The following is a 20,136-nucleotide window of genomic DNA, read 5'->3' as shown; positions in this document are numbered from 1 at the left end:
AAAAATACAAAAAATTAGCTGGGCATGGTGGTGGGCGCCTGTAATCCCAGCTACTTGGGAGGCTGAGGCAGGAGAATTGCTTGAACCCGGGAGGTGGAGATTGTGGTGAGCCAAGATCATGCCACTGCACTCCAGCCTGGGTGACAGTGCGAGACTCCATCTCAATAATAATAATAATAATAATAATAATAAAAAGAAAGAAAAATAATAGTCTCCCAGACCCCCTGAGATTAGGGCCTGAGCACCAGCATTTTAAGGCTCTCTGGGTCATTGCATGGCACACCCAGGATGCAGAACCGTGGTGCCACAGGAAACACTCCAACATAACAACAGAGAAAATCAAGAAAGAGAAGGCACAGGATCAGGAAACAGGTTCCAACATAAAAACCAGGTGAAGGGAACCCCCAGGACGACAATGGGCTGTGGTATGAGGGCAGCAGTCCACATCAGAACATACCTGGAGGCTCTGGGAGCCGCATCTCCAAGAAGACGCAGCTGCTCCGACACCCGGCATGAATGAGAGTGTAGAGAGCAGATGTGGACAACTGGCTGAGGGTGTGGAGCTGAGTTAGTGATAAAGACACGGAATAAGCAAAAGAAAAAAGCAAGACACATGAAATTTTAGAACTCTGAGAGTTCTAAATTTTTACTACAAGGAAAACAAAAAGTGTGCAAGGGGGCAAAAAAGTTTCAGTTTAGTTCAAGGCTTAATGCTGAGCAGTACATGTGGCCCTATGAATACATGCACATGCATTTGCTTTGGGGTAGGAATGACATCTGACTCAAAGATAATGCTATCTCCATCCCAGCAACTCGGGTGGCTGAGGCAGGAAGATCGCTTGAATCTGGGAGGTGGAGGTTGCAGTGAGCCAAGATCGCGCCATTGCACTCCAGCCTGGGCAACAAGAGTGAAACTCCGTCTCAAAAAAACAAGATAATGCTACCTCCCAAGAAGCAGCAATGCAAGCATGTTATTTAGTGATACAGAGGTAAATGCGAAAGAATCACCTGCAAAGTTGAAAGTCATTGCCTTTGGGACCAGAGGGAGCTGGGGCTTCTGACCGTCTCAGCCTTATAGAACCAGTTGACTCCTAATCAGGAGATCAGCAAACTTTTTTTCTAAAGGTACAGATAGTAAATATTTGACACAAGACCAGCTACATAATCTGCAAGGCCCAGTGCAAAACGAATACGTGGGGCCTCTCCTTCAAAAAGTATGAAGAATTTCAAGATGATGACACCCAGGGAGGAGCCCTCCAGAGGGCAGGGCCTTGTGTGTGACTGCATAGGTCACATGCCCCTGATGCTGGCCATGGTTTCAGGCTTTCCAGGCCACATGAACTCTGTCCCATCTACTCAACTCTGCCATTGTACCACAAAAGCAGTCACTGACGATATGTAAATGAACCAGCCTGGCTGTGCTTGAATAAAACTTTGTTAGCAAAAACAGGTGAGGGGCTGGATTTGGCCCACTCCCCTGCCTATGAGTATGTATAACTAATAAAAATGAAACTTTAAAAAATAAATAAAATCATTTTCATCAGGAAAAGACAATGCAGATGAATAATCAAGAACATTTTGGAACCCGGGCACAGTGACTCACGCCTGTAATCCCAGCACTTTGGGAGGCCCAGGCGGGTGGATCGCTTGAGTCCAGGAGTTTCAGACAAGTCTGGGCAACGTGGCACAACCCTGTCTCTACAAAAAATACAAAAATTAGCTGGGCGTGGTGGTGCACACCTCTAGTCCCAGCTACTTGGGAGACTGAGGTGGGAGGATTGCTTGAGCCGAGGAGGTGGAGGTCGCAGTGAGCCGACAGTGAACCACTGCACTCGAGCCTGGGCAATGGAGCAAGACCCTGTCTCAAAAGAAAAAAAGAAAGAGCATTTTGGAAGACAACAATGAGTAGGGAGTTTCTCTCACAACTATCAAGACTGACTCCAAAGCCAAGGGATGAAAACGATGGGTGTTGGCTCAGGATTTGATATGCCAGCCAATGGGAACAGAGACCAGGAAGGGGCCAGTGCATCTCCAAGGAATCAGTCAGTGTGAAAAGGGGTCACCTCACCATAAGGATGGAAAGAAGGAATGCTCACTCAACACTGAAACAGAGGGCTGGGAAGGCACTGGCCCCAGAGCTCAGGAGCCACAGGTGACAGGCTCGCTTGCACAGACACCCACCTGGGGCCCCATGGAAACTCCTGGAATATGGGCTCAGTCCTAGGGAAAAATCTCTCTTAGACCAGTGGTTCTCAATGGGAGGAGAGGGGACTTTCCCCAGGTGCATTGTCACGACTGGGTGGTGGGTGCTACTCACGACTGGGCGTTTCATGGGCGGGGCCCAAAGATGCTGCCAAATACCTACAATGCATAGGACATCTCCACACCCCACAGCAAGGAATTGTCTAGTCCAAAATGTCAGTAGTGCCAGGGTTGAGAAACTCTCTCTAAACAAAGTTCCATTCCTCGCAAACCTCTGACCTACTGCAGAGGGCCTGGAAGGCCTGTGCCCCAGGCACGCCTGGCCTGGTCCAGTCTGCTAGGAGTGACCGGGACTTTCCACCTCAAGCTCCCGGAAGTGGAAACTATGCCGCCCACCCTTCCTGCCCAGGAACTTTCTCCGCTGACCTGCCCAGACCCTGGGCTTCAGCGCCGCTATTCTCTCTGCCCACACTGCCCGCCCTGGGCAGGCCCTCCCTTGGCACAGTACAGGCTGCTGGCCCAGAACCCTGGGAACATTCTTGACCTTTGCTTTGGCTTCCTCCAGCTCTTGGCAGCTTCTTGCTGGCCCTTGATGCCCATGCCCCCGGCCCAACTTGCTGAAGCGCCCGTTTTTCCCTCTGCCCCTCCATCTCAGGCTGGCTTTATCTTTGTGCCCTCCCTTGGGGAGTCCTGCTGGGTGCCCTCATCTCCCAATGGCCAACCCAGAGTGAATGTGGGGCTCCCCTGGCCTGGTTTGGAGCTGCTTTTGGTCTTCTGTTGCCCCAACCTGCTTCCCCACCCAGATGGGAGGGTATGTGGACTCCTTTGGAGCTTTAAATGGAAGCTGGGTGGCCTGTGCTTTCCTCTCCTCCTCCTCCCTGAACCCACAGTGACCTTGAGCAAGGCACTTCCCCCGTCATTGAAATGCGAAGAAGCTGTGCCTCTGCGGCAAACAGAGCAGAGCGGTGTTGGGGGGAAGGGGGAGGGAGCCTGTAGGTGGGGGAGGGCGCATCCATTATGCAGATTGTGTGGAGTGCCTTCCCTTCCCCAGCCAGGAAACGCCCTCCCAGGGGCCCTCAAGTCTTCCTTGGCAAAGAGGGCGTGTTCTCAGCAGCCTTGCTTTCTGATGCCCTGAAGCCAGCCATTAACCTGACCATTCCAGGGGAGAAACTCACAGGATTTTGTCCTTGAGTCAGAAAAGGGCCTTGGCAGAGAAGCCCGAGGCTCTCTCAGGGGCCAGCCCAGAGCCGAGAACCCCTGAGCGTGGTTCTGGAATCTTCAGCTCTGGCCAGTGGGGGCTCTTCCCTGTTGATGTCAAGGACTCTGTGCCCGGCAGGGGTTGGGCACGGGGGTGGGGGGGTGAGGATGGGGGAGGAACAAGTGCAAAAGGTGCATCGTGGCTTGTGTTCCGCCCTGCTCCTGTGTGACCTCTAGCCATATGCTGGACTCCTCTGGGCCACAAGCTCCCAGCTGGGAAAATCCCAAGGCTCCTCGTGTGAGGGTCAGGAGAAGCCTGAGGCTGGTGACTAGGGCCAACCAGCCTGCTGGCAGCAGCGTCCCCTACACGGCCACCCTCTTGGGGGGACAGGACAGAGAATGCCTGGGTGGGCCCCGGCTCTCATTGTCACTTAGGAGGTCTGTGGCCCTGGGGGGCATCCCCACCCCTCTGAGCTGTCACAGCAATGTGATAGATAGGACACCTTGCCTGGGGCTCAGCACAGTCCCTACCACAGACTGAGTTCCACTGGGACAGCAAATCCTGGGTCTGAGGCCCCCACATTCTAGACATCCCTGAGTCAGGGCACAGAAAGAGCCTCGTCTTCCCAGAGTCCTAATGCTCAGGCTGCTGACTCCCTCGGCTGGGCCCCTCGGGGTCCCTGGCGACCTAAGAAGCAGTTAACTCCTTCACTTCTCCACCGCAGGGAAGTCTGAGGACATAGTGGTTCTATTCAAGCTTTTCCTTGCAAAGGGTCTTACTGGGGCCTGCATCCAGGGCCTGGCCTAGCCCTGGGGCTCTGGAAACGTGAGCAGCAAAGGCAGGGCAGAATGCCTGACTCTGGCAGCCGAGCCTCCTTGTGATGGTGTCGGTGTCACCACCCCTGCTAGTGGAACCCAATCTGCCTCCCCTTCCCCTGCTGCAGGGACGGGGACTGGAGCACGCTTCCGCCTCCCTGGTCACAGGAGCACGGGAAGCAATCAGCCCAGGAAGCCGTGGCGTTTCCTTCCTTTCTCACCAGCCCATCCGGGCTTGTTGAGAGAGCGTGGGCTTGTCCTGTGGAGACTGCAGCTTCTGGATGTGGGAAGGAGAGCCTTGCAGGCAGGGGGCTTCCAGGCTTGGGATACCTGGGCATTCCTGGTCCAGGTACATGCACCCTCCCACTCTGAGAACCCCCAGAGAAGGACTGCAGGGCCCCTGCAGGGCTGCCGGACAGCAGTTCCCAGACCCTCACTCCTTGGGGCTAAGGGAGCAATGTCTCCCACAACCAAGACCCCGGGGAGGAAGAGGAGCAGCCCCCTCCTCCCTCCTGTCCACCAGGTCCCCTCATCCTCCCTTTCATCAAAAGGAGGAAGGTGGCCTGAGACTCAGGCATGGAGCTTCCTTGGTGCTGAAATCAGAGCAGAGTGTCTGGATCCACCCTGCCCCTGCCCTGCACCCCCTCCCCGCCCCACCACTGAGAATCACCTGCGTTTCCCAGCCCTGAGCAGAGTTGGTGGCAGGCGGGAATGAGGTTTTCCCATGGCTAGCTGCTCAGCCACTGCTCCCCACACCACTGCCACCAGCCCCTCACTAAGGGGCCTCTTGCCCCTCCCTGGTCAAATCCGTTTTCAGGAAAGGACCCAACAGACCTGCAACTCAGAAGCCAAATGAGACCTCTCCCAGGCAGGTCCGCTCTGCGATGGCGGCTCTCATACACCTCATAGAAGTGTAAGTTGGCCTCCCTCACTCCCTACATCCATGTAGATGCCCTTAGCCAAACAGGTCTGGTGTGCGGGGGCAGGAGGGTGGGGGTAGGAGCATCTGGGGGTTGGAGCTGGCTCCGAGTGCTGCGAAGAGTTGACTATGAGCTCTGGAGTCAGACTCAGATCTTGCTCCTTAGCTGTGTGACCTTGGGCAAGCCCCTCAGCCTCTCTGAGCCTCGGGCTCCTCCTCTGTAAGTGGGGCTGTTGGAGGGATGAACTGAGATACACATGGCAAGGTGCCTGGCCCCGAGACTAGCCCCGTAAACAGCACCTGCTGCTCTGACTGAGGGGCAGTTGGAGATGAGGGGGGACTTACAGGCCCAATACCTCATCAGCAGGAGGGGCCCTGGCCCTGTACAAATAGAATGTTGGAAAGCTGTGTTCTGGGTCCAGTTGCAAGACCATCTGCCCACTTTCGGGGTCACTGAGGCAGAGCTCCCTGGATTATGCTGTGGAGAGTAGGGTACCCTCTCTGCTCACTGCTGGGCACTCAGAGTCAGGTCCCCAGGGAACTCAGATCAAAATCTGAGGGCAGCCTTGCTGGGTGTCAGCTTTCAGAATTGATTTCTTTCGAAGAACAGGAGGCATGGCCAGGTCAGCTGGCAATGGCGTCAGCCACAGTCCCCCAGTGCCCCATGCTGGGTGATTGATGGTAGGAGCTGTGCCTCCCCACCAGCCCCCCAAGCCCCATTCCCTGCCATGGCTCCGACAGGGAACTCCCTGTCATTCTTAGGTGGATCCTGAAACACCAAGTCCAGGCTAGACTTGTTCAGCCTCACAGCTGGCCCAGTAGATAGCTTCGATTAGCCCATTTCACAGATGGGACATGAGGTCTAGAGAGGCTCTGGTCTAGCTGAGCTGGGACTCAGATCCTACTCCATGACCTCTGCCAAGGTCCAGGCCCTCTTACCGTCCAACGGGATCCTTGCCGGTGTCCTCAGCCTCTGCCCTCCAGACCCCAGGTAGCCTGGAGCTCTGCAGATCAGACAGCCTAGTACTGGGAGCCTGGGCCCATACCCCCAGCAGCCCCCAGCCCAGGGGGCCCCCAAGGCTGAACAGCAAGCTCAGGATCATCTTGGCGGCGGGGCAGGCTCAGCTCACACTCAGCCTTGGCAAGTGGCTCCAGAAACTGCTAGTGACGTTGTCTTCAAGTTAAATCTCAGGAGGAAAAGAAAATATGAGGACAACAAAGAGAGGAAGTGGCCTGGGCCGGCCTACCCGGTGGGTCTTGTCCTGCCCCCCAACCACCCTGGCTGGCCCCCACAGGCGCTGCCAACCACACAAGCCAGTTCCTGTCCCTGAGGACTTGGCTCAGGGGACTCTGGGAATGTGGTAGACACAGCGGGTGGCCCCACCAAACGCATCCTTATGGGAACCTGCTCCCTGGGAGCCATGAAAAGAGCGTGGACTTTGAGGTAGGGCCACAGGAAGTGGTCAGGTCCATCTCGGGGGACCTGCTGCCCAGCCACACTGCTGGCTGGGAAATGGGGGGCACTTCATGCCTCCTCAGCACCGTCAGCTCAGAGAAGGGAAGGGACTATTCTGGGGTCACACAGCATGCAGCCAGAGGCCAGGACATGGGGAAGTCCTTCACTTCCCCACCCCCACCCACCTCAGATCCTCCAACCAGGGTCTAGTGGCATCCAGGATGCTGGTGGGTAGCTGCACAGCCCAGGCTGCGGGAGGTTGGCCACTCTCACCTGACAGGCCTATGTGGAGCCCTGACCCCTAACTGGGATGCTGGGGGACATTGACCAAGGCGCCTCCCCTCTCTGTGTCTGTCTGTCCAGTTGTAGCCTAGACACAGCGCCCCCGGGGCCAAGAGCACCCAGCTAGAGCTGCCCCCATGGGTGGGCAGGGCAGCAAATGAATGAGGGACAGGGATGGGTTGGGAGGTGGCCAGCCCCCTCCAGCCCCTGGAGGGCACGGGGCAGGAGAGCTGGGCTGAGCCAGCAGGAGCCCAGGGAGCTTGGTCTCTGCCTTCCTATCCTGGAGGAAGGTGAGGCTGGGCCTCCTTCCCTCCCTCCTTCCCTCCCTGCCCCCACTGCACGCGGGGCTGGCTGGGCTCCAGCTGGCCTCCGCATCAATATTTCATCGGCGTCAATAGGAGGCAGCGGGGACAGCCGCTGCGGCAGCACTCGAGCCAGCTCCAGCCCGCAGCTCGCAGGGAGATCCAGCTCCGTCCTGCCCGCAGCAGCCCAACCCTGCACACCCACCATGGATGTCTTCAAGAAGGGTTTCTCCATCGCCAAGGAGGGCGTGGTGGGTGCGGTGGAGAAGACCAAGCAGGGGGTGACGGAAGCAGCTGAGAAGACCAAGGAGGGGGTCATGTATGTGGGTAAGTGGGGCATGGCAGGGTGGGACAGTGTAGTGGCCAGAGGATGAGGTGCCCAGTTACCTTCGCCAGACCTTACCCCCAAGCCCCAGGGAGGCATTTTGGGAGGGGGTGAGGCCCTGGCTATTAAGGTGGGGTCTCCAGACCCTGGAGCACCCACGATGCCCTGTGCACACCTATGTGTGTTTGTCTCTGGCCTTCTCGGGGCCTCTGGGTGTCAGAGACCGCAGACAGGGCTGGCTACCTGTCTGTGCATGCACAAAGACATGCCCAAGCACACCAGCCTCCCCTGAGCCTGGAGCCCCTGAAGCTATGAGCAGCCTGTGCTCAGGTGGCCCCCACCCTCTCCACATGGGAGCAACTGCAGCCAGGCCACGGATCCCCACCCTCCCCAGAGAGAAGGGGTGGGCTGGGGGATGAGACCTAGGCTCAGTGTTCCCTCCCCCGCATCCTCTCCTGGCGCTCTCCGGAGGAGGAAGGGGAGGTCAAACCAATGACTCAGCTCTGGCCCGTCCTGTTGCTGCTTCTGAGGCCCGGCCACACCCAGGCAGGGGCTGGACCCTGGGTCTAGTCAGTGTCCCTACCTCAGGCTTGCTCTCTCTTGTCCCCCACCTTCTGTCCTGTCCCCTTGCCATCCATCCACTTCTTCCAGACACAGCAGGAAGAGGCCCTCTGAAGGGGCCACTAGCCCACAGACACCATCCTCACTCCCGCCCCACCCCGGCCCCCACCGCCCACCCTGCAGCTTGTCCAGCTGTTCTGTTGTGTTTGTCCTGACTGCCCACAACACCTGGAGTGGGGTCCGGGCTGACGGCTCCATTTCCTCCCCAGGAACCAAGACCAAGGAGAATGTTGTACACAGCGTGACCTCAGGTGAGGAGCCTCAGGGCCAGGGGACACGTGAGGGCTGGGACCCCTTGGGCTCCTGCATCCTAGTGCTTGGGCTCAAACCTAGAGTCCTGCTTTACCCCCAGCTGGGGTCCCAAACCCTGCAGACCCTTGCAGATCATGAGGCTAAACTAGGGTGGGTGTCTCCTTACCCCCACCAGCATCAGAGGTGCCCTGGAGTCTGAGGGAGCAGGGGAGGATCCCAGCAGAGCCAGGGCTCTGAGCTCCTAGTAAGGGGCTGCGAGACTGACTCCAGCAGGCCTGCCTGGGGGCTGGGGCGGAGGCCAGTCAGTGTCCTCCCGCAGTGGCCGAGAAGACCAAGGAGCAGGCCAACGCCGTGAGCGAGGCTGTGGTGAGCAGCGTCAACACTGTGGCCGCCAAGACCGTGGAGGAGGCGGAGAACATCGCGGTCACCTCCGGGGTGGTGCGCAAGGTGAGCCCCTGCCCTCAGACCCTCTCAGTCCTCTCCTGGGCCCAGAGAGGCTGCTGGGTAGAGGCGGCATCACTCCACTTCACACCCCAGGAAACATGACGGGGGGCTGGGGCTGGCTTCAGTTTCAGCACCGAGCACGGTGGGGTCCATGCTTGCTGTTCGACCTGCATTCGGGTCTGGAATCCCCACAACCACCCCATCAAGGGGACTTGGGGGCCCATCTCATAGACAAGGAAAGTGAGGCTCAAAACCACTCTTTCTGGACGGCTGTCAGCATTTAGGAGACACCATATTTTATAAGTGAAAACAGGGTCCCACATGGTAACAGACAGCCTCCCGGGCAGTGGTCACCAGGCCGGGGGCTGAGTCGCACTCGCCCCGCCCCCAGGGCCCAGCCTCCCTCCCTGCGCTGGGCGGGGCAGCTGCCTCCTGCTGGGAGCCTCAGGGAAGCAGCGTCCCCTGGTGGTGGGAAAGCAGTGCTGGTTCTGACCCTACCCTGTGCAGCTGCCTTTGTGTATGTGTGTGTGCACGAGTGCTGAGTGAGCATGTGGGTGCATTTGTGTGCGAATGTGTGGGTGTACATGTGTGTGAATGTACACATATGTGTGCGGCCCAATAGCAGACAGCACAGGAGCAGTGGGGCGCTCCCCAGGCATGGGTGTCTGCTGGGTGAGTTGTCCCAGCACCTGAGACACAGCAAGCTCTGCTTTATGCATTGTACGCTTATTAGTTCATTTAATAGACACAAAATCCCATGAGACGGTGTGGAAACTAAGGCCCAGAGAGATTAATGTGCCTAAGGTCCCATGGCTAGTTCATGTGAGCTTGGAATTCCCCTGAGCAGCCTGTACTCTGAGAGACCCTGTGGCAGTGCAGGGGCTGGCCTGGGCTAGGATTCTAGCCTGGGGGTGGGGTGGGGGAGCAGTGTCCGGCTCTCCTACCTGCTGCAGACCTCCTAGGTGGCGGAGTCTGAGGCTCCCAGCACGGAGAACCCCTGCGTTGGGAGTGGGTGGGTGGAAGGGTGGGGGCTGCCCTACTCCTCTTGGCTTTGGGGCAATGCCCAGGTGTCTGCTTCCAGGGCCAGCACAGGGTCTCCATGTCCTTGGAGCTGGCAGCTGCTCCCTCTCCTAGTTTCCCTTCCTCGTTGTATGACCTCGAGAAGTGAAGGAAGCTCTTTGGGCCTCCGTGTCCTCATCTGCAAGATGGGGGTGAGAGTGTCAGTCTCCCTGGGCTGTGTGATGAGGCAGGGCCATGACCTCCATGAAGTGATTCTCCTGGTCTATGTGAGCACCCAGCAGAGGAAGGTGACCATCATCATCATCATCATCATCATCATCATCATCATCATGTGTCCTGGGCAGAATACATAGAGCCCCAGGAGGCCCCTCCCTCCTCACCCCCAGCAAAAGAGACGCTGGGGTGAGGGTGCCTGGGCGTTCCTAGTGAATCCTGGAGCAGGGCTAGTGAGCCCTTGGAGCCACCTCAAGGGAGACTCATTTCCTGGTGACACCCAAAAACCAGTCACGACTCATCTCCCAGTGAACTGTGAAAGGTCTCAGCAGGGACTATCTAGCCGCTCATGCCCTTGGCCTCATGATCAGCCTTAGGGTGGCAGGACTCAGCAGGTGGCCACCTGCCCTGCCCCTGGAGAGCCTGGTCGACTCCAGCCAGCACAGCACTGCCCTTTTATGCCCCACTCTGTCAAGGGGCAGGATGGCCCTGGGGCAACACAGAGGTGACAGGATACCCCCCACCAGAGGCAGGTGCTGAGGCCAGAGTGCAGGCCAATCACCAGTGTGGTCCTACATACCCAGCTGTCATGATCTCTCACACAAGTGTCTGGCTGGCATGGAGTGCAGGAGATAGAAGAAGATGGAAAGTGGGAGAGGAGTGTGTAACCTCTGCTGGCCCTGACAAGCCTGAGCCCAGAGCCTGTCCAGGAGGCAAGGAGAAGGACTCATGCTCCTGGGGACTGAAGTGGACCTGGAGCAAGCCTGATCTGATGCTGACACACCCCACCACTTTGAGCTCGAAGGCCCTGAGCTGCATGCCAAGCCTGCCTGGCCTCAGAGTCCCTATGTGAACCCCAATCGGCCTTCCTTGTAGGGCTACTGAGGGTGGGGTCAGACCTGGGGCTTCAGGGGCCTCTGCCTACTCTCACCCCCACTCCACCCCACCCCACCCAGGTTCCTCATCAATGAAGCCCAGCTAGGGGCTTCCCAGAGACTGGGGACCAGTTTGAGGGGTGAAGCTGGGCTCCAGGGTACTTGGTGCCCCGGAAGGCCTCGGCATCATCAGACAGAGCCCCAGATATTGTCTGAACTGCACACCCCCAACACCTCCAGCCCCTCCAAGTACAACACGGCCATGAGGGGCCTCTGCTCCTCCTTGAGGCCAGGGGAGACAAGGCCCTGGTTGCAGGGCAGCTAGGGGTGTCTGCATTCTCTGCATGGTCTCATGCCCCATTTTGTCCCCACAGGAGGACTTGAAGCCATCTGCCCCCCAACAGGAGGGTGAGGCAGCCAAAGAGAAAGAGGAAGTGGCAGAGGAGGTAGGAGCTGGGCTTCTGGGGTGTACCATGGCGGGGGTTCCTGGGTAGAGACCCCGTCCCCCACAGACTCACTGCTTCCCTCCTGGGCTCCCAGAGCCCACCAGACCTTCCGCAGCCCCCACAGGGATTGTGGGCAGGGCTAACCCTGAACCTGAGTGGGAGGTCCCCCCACGGATGACCCCTCAGGCATGAGGCACAGGGGACCTTTCCCAGCCGACTCAGGGTGGCCCATTAGGGCTGGGGCCCGGAGCTGGGTGTGCAGGTCATTCTCTCTCCCAGGCCCAGAGTGGGGGAGACTAGAGGGCTACAGGCCAGCGCGGACGCCCTGAGGAGCGCTCCTCTGCCTTGGACACCATCCCTTCCTAGCACAAGGAGTGCCCGCCTTGAGTGACCTGCGGCTGCCCACGCTCCTGCCCTCGTCCCTGGCCACCCTTGGCCTGTCCACCTGTGCTGCTGCACCGACCTCACTGCCCTCCCTCGGCCCTGCCCGCCCTCTGGTCCTTCTGACCCCACATATGCTGCTGTGAGTTTTTTTTTTAATGATTCCAAATAAAACTTGAGCCCACTCCTGCCATGCTTCCTCTGGGTGCTGTGTAGCTTGAGGAAGGGTCCCCAGGTCCGCCCAGGAACAGGAGCGGGTTCAGCCTGTTGATAGGACCAAGTATCCTACAGGGACACACACATGGCATTCATGGGACCTGTGAGAGCAGGCGCTGCCTTCAGCAACACCCCCAACCCACCCATTGCCTTTAACATGGAGGAGGCAGCACTGCCTTCGGCTCCCCAAGACATTCGACAGGACTCACAATCCCATCCACAGGACAGCTTAGCTCAGCCTCAGGGTAGCCCCCGCCTGCCTGCTCTGCATCCCTGAGGAACCCACTGTCAGCAGGAGGCGAAGACAGGCTCCTGGGCCTTCCCTCCATGTGTGGCCTGGGCTCCAGGGTCGCATGAGGAACAGGGCCACCTAACATCCTCCCTGGGGCAGACGATAACTTTCAAAGATGGAGAAGTCTAAACCCAGTGAGGATCCCAGGAGAGACAGGAGGTGACCCTGTGGCGCCTCCCACCTGGCCCCACCCAGTCTCACGCTCCCCACTGGACCTGGAGCTGGGTACCCCTTGCACCCCTGCTACACCCAGAAGCCTGCCACGTGCCACTAAAAACACAACAGTGGAGATGCACGAGGCTGCACCTTGAAAGAAAAGTGGTGAAAAGCAACAGCTGCTGAGTTCCTTGCAGGCGTTGCCTGGGCACTTGTGAGCACTTCACCTTATTTAATCCTCAGAACAAACCTCTCAGGTTGGAGCTGTAGATCCAGGTTTTGCTGAGAAGCACAGGACCGGGCTCCCCAGCCCTGCTATGGCTGCATGGGCCCCAAGGTGCTTACGGTGGATTCCCCCAATCCAAGGTTTCAAAACAACCCAGGGCCTGCTGGCCAGTGGCCTACACGAAGGGCTGTTTGCCCAGCCCACTCTGAGCAAGCCCTTCATATAAGCCACTGGCCAGCAGGCCCTGAGTTGTTTTGAAACCTTGCATGCCCGGCAGGCTTGTTCAGACCAGAGTTCCCTCGACATCCCGCCTTCCCCTTTGATACTCAGATGCATTTCATCTGAGTTTGGGCTCAGAGCATTTCAGTGGCTTGCCCCAGGCCTTCAGGCCTGGGTGTTGGGGCGAGAGCTTGAGTCCGTCCACATGTGACTTCAGACACTGCCCTGTCCACACCACCTCCCCATCCAGCCTCTGCAGTGGATTCAAGGGCAGCCCAGGAGGCTGGGAGCCCAGTCAGACCCAGCTGAGCCAGGCTGTATCTACTGTCTGGCCATGGGCATCCACTGAGGAGGCAGAATGGAGCAGGGGGCTGCTGGTCTCCACACCCCCAAACCCTGCCACGGGCAGGCATGAAGGGTCTGGAAGCAGCTCAGGGCAGTCAGGGCTGTTCCTGCTCCCCAGTCCAGACATGTGCACATAAGCAGGCGTGTATGAACCCCAGGAGGAGGCCACCTGGGGCCTGGGTGTGCCCGAGAGTCCTCTGGGCTGTGAAGAAAGCAAGGAGAAGCAAAGCTGGTCAGCTGATAGGGGTGAGGGAGAGGGCACCTATGCCAGGCTCCCAGCGACAGCCTTCCCCAGGCTCCAGCGCCCTCTGCCTCTGCTGGAGGAGCCCAGAGGGGTCCCTGCTGCCCCTACCACAGCACCCCCACGACCCCCTCTCACATACACTCAGGGCTTGTTCCTGGACTCAAATGACCAACATCACCAGGAAGCCCCTTCCCAGCCACGGGCACTGGCAGTGCTCTTTGCCTTTGAACCCTCATGTGCTCTGCACCCTGTGAGGCTGCTTTTGACCTCCCTGCGGGAGCACAGTCAACTCCCCTTATCCACTAGGATACACCCAAGATGTTTCCAGCTGCCTGCAACCCCAGATAGTACCAAGATAGCCTACATATAATGTGTCTTCCTACACATACACATGTGCTTCGCTATGATGAAGTTTATACATTAGGCACAGTAAGAGACCAACAATAACCGATAAGAAAATGGAACAATTATAACAATATACTGTAATAAAAGTTATTTAAAACATGAATTGTTTATTTCTAGAATTTTCTTTTTCTTTCTTTCTTTTTTTTTTGAGACGGAGTCTCACTCTGTCATCTAGGCTGGAATAGTGGCGTGATCTCTGCTCACTGCAACCTCCGCCTCCCGGGTTCAAGTGATTCTCCTGCCTCAGCCTCCCAAGTAGCTGGGACTACAAGTGTGCACCACCACGCCCGGCTAATTTTGGTATTTTTAGTAGACAGGGTTTCACCATGTTGGCTAGGCTGGTCTCAAACTCCTGACCTCAAGCTATCCATCCGCCTCAGTTTCCCAAAGTGCTGGGATTACAGGCGTGAGCCATCACGACCAGCTATTCCTGGAATTTTCCCTTTGACATTTTGGACCTTACCAATTGCGGTGCAGGGGCCAAGGGAAAACTTTCCCTTTACCCTCTGAAGGTTCACTGAAAAGTCAGCTCATAAAAGCAGATTAGAAATGGAATACACATTCACTAGCATGCATGGGGGAAATCAGAGTGACTGCCCCACCACGAAATGGGGTACAGATGCAATGGGGAAGTGCGGGTGATTTCAGGGGGCCAGTAAATGATTTTCAGGGGAATTCAGTGGGTTTGAAGAACACACGGTGGCCTGGAACAAAGTCTGTTGGGCTCACACAGCAGACAACGGTTGGCAAACCCTGTCCAGGTGTGTGAGCAGGCTTCAGTCTTTCTCCCTGTGACGTGAGTTCAGTCAGAGAAAACTCTGGGAAGGGACCAGGGGTCATCGTTTTCTTCTTTGGTGGGTCCACACTTTAGGCAGATGAGGGACTTCACGGAACAACTTCACCGTATGATTTGGAAGAGACAAAGGATTGAGGGGCCTGGGGGAGCCTGGTCAGAGAGACCTTAAGGCTTCTTCAGTTCAGAATGTCACAGCACTATATATTGGGGTATTGGTTTCTGAGCCCCAACAATGGGTAACTGAAACTGCAGAAAGTGAAATCACAAATTAGCTGGGCATGGTGGAGCACACCTATAATCCCAGCTACTCAGGAGGCTGAGGCAGAACCGCTTGAACTTGGAAGGCAGAGGTTGCAGTGAGTTGAGATCCTGCCATTGCACTCCAGGCTGGGCGACAAGAGCAAAACTCTGTCTCCAAAAAGAAAAAACGGAAAAAAAAAGTAACACCACAGCAAATGGGGGTGGGGGGGGGCAATGGTAATTTGGTAATGTGCTTCCTCCTTCTGCCTGCCCTTGTCTGAGAAGCCCCGGTGCCCTGGACCCTCTTACAAAGTCCACTGCTGCCGAGTGCTGGGCACCCTTTAGCCCATTTAATCTTCACAAACACACTTTGGGGAGATGCTGTGATGTAATGGGGACGCTGAGGCTCAGAGAGGTGAGGGGCTTGCTCTAAGAGTATATGAACCCAGGAGGTTTGACTGCAGTGCCTGCCACTAAGGCCACACGGAGCTATCACTACCATCATCTGCTGGGGACTGGCTGTCTCTCCCCACAGAGGCTGCTCCCTTCCTGTCCAGCTCACAGCTCATTGCCCATGGGACCCAGAACCCAGTGGCACCAGCAGCCTGTGATAAACTGGAGTGCTCAAAGGCGTGCCTGGCTATTGGACACTACTGGTGGGATTCAGGAGGGCTGGCAGGGCTGCGGCTGGCCAGGCAGGGCAGGGCTGAGCTGGGCTCCCCAGAGTGCCCCAGGCATCGATCTGGCCACTCCCAGGGCGAGGCCAGGCTCTGGTCGAGGAGGGGCGGGGGCTGGGAGGACTCTTGTTGCCACTTTGTTTTGCCTGAGACCCGCTCCCTCCCCTTTCCTCCACCTAATCTCATGGCTTGCCTCTTCCCTTTGCCCAGGGTTGACTTTATCTCCATTAATCCATACCCAGCGTGTGTGTGTGTGTGTGTGTGTGTGTACAGGTGCACATCCAGACACCTCCCTCTAGGGGCTGACCCTGCACCACTAGAAGCAGGGTATGTGCCAGCAGACCGGGCCTGGGTGGCAGGGGCTTCCCAGCGCTCCAGAATAGGGGAGACGCCACCAGAGGTGCAAGAAACAGCCCCAGACAGGAAGCGTTAGAGAGACCCAGAGAGGCAGGGTGGGTGAGCACTGGTCTCCAGGTCCTGAAGACCGACTCTGGAATGGGAGTACACCCAGCTTGGTGGGGCCTGACCTGCGCCCCCTTGTATGCCAGGGGAATGTATCTCGCAGGCTATTTTGCTGCCCCCAGGGATGACCTTCTCCACTCTGGCCCAGATCCCTAAGTCCCCTCCTAACAGTCACAAGTTGTACCCTAGAGCCTTGCCTGCCCCATCTCAGGAAAGGTGACCTGAAAGGCCCAAGCTTATTCCTGCCCTCCCTGAGCCATGCTTTCTGCCCAGCTTCCTCAGGCTTCAGTGACTGATGGCAGTCTCCTTGCCTGGGCTGCACAGGCACACTGCCCTCTCCCCCTTGGGGTTGCATGGTCTGCAGGTGCACACTCCTATGTCTCGCCCTCTCAGGGGAAGGATTTACCAGGCCCTCTCCGTCTGCATGCACTGGATTTCAGTGGCTACAGGCAGAGAGCCAGTCAGCAGTGCCCCTGCAGGTGTCTGGGGCTGGGGGCTCTGACGTTGCCAGAGCCCTAGGGTTGACAGGCACCTAGGCAGATTCGAGGATCCAAGTCCCTGCCACGTGAGTTTGGGTGAGGCTGACCTCGCTGCCTCAGTTTCCTCCTATACACTGATGCTATTAATAAAAATACCCATCTCAGGAGGTGGTTGTAAAGATTATACAAGAGACTGCAGAGTGTTAGGCAGCGCCTGGCACAAGACAAATGCTCAGTAAAAGACCGCTGCTGTCATTAACGTCAACACCAGCCCTGAGCTCCTGCCCTGGAGCTGACCCAGTGCTCACGCCCAAGATAAGAAAGGGAGGACTGGGGCTGATGAGCTGGGAGGAGGTGTGCGCCCTTCTCCTGCCCCCAGCTCCTCTCTGGACCCCTGTCCTAACCCTTCCTCGGTCCCTGGTTCCGTCTGCCCCTTTCCCAGGGCGGCCCGTCTTAGGCCAGGATGTGCTCCCTGGCCTGCGGACTCTGGAGCAGGGCCCGGCCACTCCCCGGAGCCTGTATGACGGGAACCGCCCAGTGTCCTCTCCCCTACGCGGGGCAGGCCGGCCCTGGGGCGCCTTAAAAACCGGAGCTGGCACTTGGCAGCGCCACTCTGGGCTGGATCCAACGTCGCTCCGGCTGCTCTTGACGACTCCACAGATTCCCCGAAGCTATGGCCAGCAAGGGCTTGCAGGACCTGAAGCAACAGGTGGAGGGGACCGCCCAGGAAGCCGGTGAGTACAGCGCGCGACCTAGGGCCCAGGCAGGGGCAGCTGCGTGGACGCGCAGGCAGAAGCGGCGGGTCTGCACGGTCGGCAAGTTCGCGGACCGGCAGCTTGGCTCGGAAGGCTCGGTCCTCCACTGAGACGCAGGGGCGGGCAGGACGCCCACCCCGGTCCGCGGAGAGATGATGCCCGGAGGGAGGCAGCGGAACAGAGGCTCCAGAGGAGCCGGAGCCGGAGCCGCGCTGCGGGCACTGCGGAAGCCCCTCAGAGGAGGACATGCCGGCGCTGGGCGGCCTCACCCAGGCCCTCAGGCAAGGGTGAAGGTCCAGGTCCAGGTCCGGGACCAGGACCGGGGGCGGCCCGCCACCACCTCCAAGCGCGCCCGCCACCAGAGGCTGCCCCAGACCCCAAAGGGCTTTGTTTCCATCCCATCCCCAACCCCGAAAAGTAATCATCTTCTTACCTTTAAGTCCCCATCTGGCAAAGAAGGTCCTTAGTTCCTCCACCTCCAGCTCTCTCCTCCTTATTCTGGAGGTGACCCAGCTGCGGTGGGGGCATGGGAGATGTGAGGAGACCACTGCCTCACTGGGTGGGCTCTTCCTGTACCTAGCCCAGCCTTCCTCAGGACTACAGTTCCTTATCAGTCCTGCTCATATCCCAGTCAGGAGACAATATCCAAACCAACCCCTTCCTTCACCAGTGCCCCAGGGGAGGCCCACAGTTCTTCCCTTGAGACTAAAATGCTACCAAGGAAGCCTCCGTGTCAGCTTCTTTCCTTCTGGGCTTCACTTTTCCATTTGAGAGCTGGGTGCAAAGGATGGGCTGCTTTCTGATGGGTTAAATCGAGAGGAGGATCCCAGGGGCCTCTCCGCACACTTGCCTCACTAACCCTCTCCGAAGGATGGGGTCTGGATAAGGCAGGCCCTTTCCTGTTCAGCAGCAGGGACGAGTTACCGCTCTGCAGGCCGGAGCCACCTGTCAGCCCACCGGCGGCTGGTGACTCCATTCCTGGCAGGCGGAACTGTGGTCCAGAGGAGATGGCTGGCCTTGGAAGTTTTGCCTCCTTCCTGCGCTTGTCTCCTAATGCCTTGAGCTGCCTGTCCACAGAGGCACTGGCTTTGCTTGTGTGCCGTCCGGGGCAGGCCACAGGAGAGGGGAGGCAGTGAGAACCTGGCAAAAGTCCAAACCCCAGGGCCAAGTGCATGAAAGGTGGGTATTCAGGCATCTGGGCCAGGCTTCTAGCCGAGAAGCTGTAAAAGGGGGCAGGGGTCTTCTGGGCTACGCCCAGCATTAGCCAACAGTCCAGATGCTAGCTGCAGCCTGGCCCTGCCCTGCCTTCCTTCCTCTGTCCAACATTTTCTCAGCAGCCCTGGAGATGGAAAGGGAAGCTCCTCCCCCACAGAGGAGGAGCTCAGAGTTAGAAATCAACAAAAACATCCCAGAGGCATGGAAAGGGATCCTGCCCCTCGGGCTGGGCGGCCCTGGGCCAGGGACTTCATCTCCATGGCATCCATCCCTTGGACCTGTACCACCGAATATTCTGGAGAACACATGAGGGGCATGGCAATGGTGGGGTACCTGTGGTCAGTGGTGCCTCAACAGGGGCTAAAAGCCACATCTCTCTGTTCCAGTGTCAGCGGCCGGAGCAGCAGCTCAGCAAGTGGTGGATCAGGCCACAGAGGCGGGGCAGAAAGGTCTGGTGGGGCTGGAGGGAGGCGGGCAACCCCAGCACACCTCCCACTGCCCCGCCCCATCCCGGCCGGGGGCCCAGGCACATCCTCTCCTATGCAGAGCCCTCTGTGCACAATGCCCCAAGCAGGTCCCTTGGAGACCCAGGCCAGGCTAAACCTACGTGCACTCGTTCCCGGGGCCCTGCCTGACCTGCCCTCTCTCCTGCCCTTCCCCAGCCATGGACCAGCTGGCCAAGACCACCCAGGAAACCATCGACAAGACTGCTAGCCAGGCCTCTGACACCTTCTCTGGGATCGGGAAAAAATTCGGCCTCCTGAAATAACAGCAGGGAGACTTGGGTGACCCTCCTCCAGGCGCCATCCAGCAGAGCCTGGCCCAGACCTCCGGGCATCCGCCACCTCCTCGGTCTGCCCCCTCATTAAAATTCACGTTCCCACCCTGTGTTCACTTCATGACTCCTCGCAAGCTGGGCCCGTCCTCCCATCCCAAGAGCAGAGCCACCATAGCTGAAGTCCTAGCTTCCCATATTCGGAAATCCAAGCCAACTGTCTCAGGAATGTTTTCCATCCCGCCACTCGCCTCCCGACGCTCCCAGACCAGAGGCTCAGCCCCCATCTCTGTTACTGCCCCTCCCCCGCCCGACTCTGGAGCCAGCCCCCGCCCCTTATTCCCTGCCCCAGGATCCCGGCCCTTCCTGGGAGCCGGACTGGACTCGGTCCTCAGATCCTCGGAAGGCTCAGCTCTGGGCGGGGCAAGGAGCCCTGCAAGGGCGGGGGCCTCGGGAACTTCTCTCTGCCAGCTGGGACTAGGGGCTGGGAACAGGGGAGACGACCCAGGGCTACGGCCCCTCGGGACTTCAGGCGGCCGGAGGTCGTGGGGGCGAAGCCGAGTCTGGAGCCGGGCTTCCGGCCCTCGCTACCCCGTCTGGGCCCGCGAGTTGCCCGCGCGCCCGTCCCACCCAGCGGTAAGTCATGGGGCAGGGCCCGCGGGACGCTTTGTTGAGTGGGGCGCTGCCGCCCGGCGGGGTCCCGCCCCGACACTCCCCGGGGAGGGGCTTCGGGGCACGGGGCCGTACACGTGAGAACGAAGCACGGGGGGGGGCCGTGCACGTGCGCTCCTGCGCCACGTGCAGGAGACCCCCCTCCCTTCCACACCGCTTCCCTTCGGTACAAACCAGTAACCTCCGGCCTTGGACGGTTTTGTTGGGCGGG

At 58.4% G+C, this 20,136-nt stretch overlaps 3 protein-coding genes across 8 annotated transcripts in view; 2 read left to right on the top strand and 1 right to left on the bottom strand.

Moving 5' to 3' along the window:
- The window catches only part of MMRN2 (multimerin 2), a 20,945-nt gene extending 14,382 nt beyond the window's left edge, over positions 1–6,563 (bottom strand). Inside the window, exon 1 of the mRNA XM_011995400.1 lies at positions 6,074–6,563. Within this exon, the coding sequence (XP_011850790.1) occupies positions 6,074–6,237 (164 nt within the window). The 5' untranslated portion in view covers positions 6,238–6,563. The remainder of the gene's footprint in view (positions 1–6,073) is intronic.
- SNCG (synuclein, gamma (breast cancer-specific protein 1)) lies at positions 4,500–11,942 on the top strand. Of its 6 annotated transcripts, none has more exons than XM_011995384.1 (7): positions 4,500–4,564; positions 5,033–5,128; positions 7,271–7,501; positions 8,330–8,371; positions 8,692–8,819; positions 11,299–11,370; positions 11,650–11,942. In XM_011995384.1, the coding sequence occupies exons 3-7, from the start codon at positions 7,381–7,383 to the stop codon at positions 11,668–11,670; spliced, it is 384 nt and encodes a 127-aa protein (XP_011850774.1). In that variant the 5' UTR covers positions 4,500–4,564; positions 5,033–5,128; positions 7,271–7,380; the 3' UTR covers positions 11,671–11,942. The 6 variants fall into 6 exon arrangements, with proteins under 6 accessions (XP_011850774.1, XP_011850775.1, XP_011850773.1 ...); XM_011995385.1 differs by having other exon boundaries at positions 4,509–4,564; positions 8,646–8,819; positions 11,650–11,940; XM_011995383.1 differs by lacking the exons at positions 4,500–4,564; positions 5,033–5,128 and having other exon boundaries at positions 7,124–7,501.
- Positions 11,943–17,096: 5,154 nt separating this feature from the next.
- On the top strand, positions 17,097–19,265 carry ADIRF (adipogenesis regulatory factor). The gene is made up of 3 exons (XM_011995388.1): positions 17,097–17,242; positions 18,865–18,927; positions 19,141–19,265. The coding sequence occupies exons 1-3, from the start codon at positions 17,182–17,184 to the stop codon at positions 19,245–19,247; spliced, it is 231 nt and encodes a 76-aa protein (XP_011850778.1). The 5' UTR covers positions 17,097–17,181; the 3' UTR covers positions 19,248–19,265.
- The last annotated feature ends 871 nt before the right edge of the window (positions 19,266–20,136 follow it).

The sequence above is a fragment of the Mandrillus leucophaeus genome, unplaced genomic scaffold (assembly GCF_000951045.1).
Source record: "Mandrillus leucophaeus isolate KB7577 unplaced genomic scaffold, Mleu.le_1.0 Scaffold488, whole genome shotgun sequence".
In the NCBI taxonomy this organism is placed as follows: domain Eukaryota; kingdom Metazoa; phylum Chordata; class Mammalia; order Primates; family Cercopithecidae; genus Mandrillus; species Mandrillus leucophaeus.
This window is presented reverse-complemented; position numbering and strand designations above follow the sequence as displayed.

What these genes read in the sequence shown, in the direction of transcription:
- SNCG (XM_011995381.1), top strand. Translation starts at nt 7,381, where the DNA reads ATGGATGTCTTCAAGAAGGGTTTCTCCATCGCCAAGGAGGGCGTGGTG. An exon ending in GGAGGGGGTCATGTATGTGG is followed by an intron (nt 7,502 to 8,329) that starts GTAAGTGGGGCA and finishes TTTCCTCCCCAG; the next exon opens with GAACCAAGACCAAGGAGAAT. An exon ending in TGTACACAGCGTGACCTCAG is followed by an intron (nt 8,372 to 8,691) that starts GTGAGGAGCCTC and finishes GTCCTCCCGCAG; the next exon opens with TGGCCGAGAAGACCAAGGAG.
- ADIRF (XM_011995388.1), top strand. Translation starts at nt 17,182, where the DNA reads ATGGCCAGCAAGGGCTTGCAGGACCTGAAGCAACAGGTGGAGGGGACC. An exon ending in GGGGACCGCCCAGGAAGCCG is followed by an intron (nt 17,243 to 18,864) that starts GTGAGTACAGCG and finishes TCTCTGTTCCAG; the next exon opens with TGTCAGCGGCCGGAGCAGCA. An exon ending in CACAGAGGCGGGGCAGAAAG is followed by an intron (nt 18,928 to 19,140) that starts GTCTGGTGGGGC and finishes GCCCTTCCCCAG; the next exon opens with CCATGGACCAGCTGGCCAAG.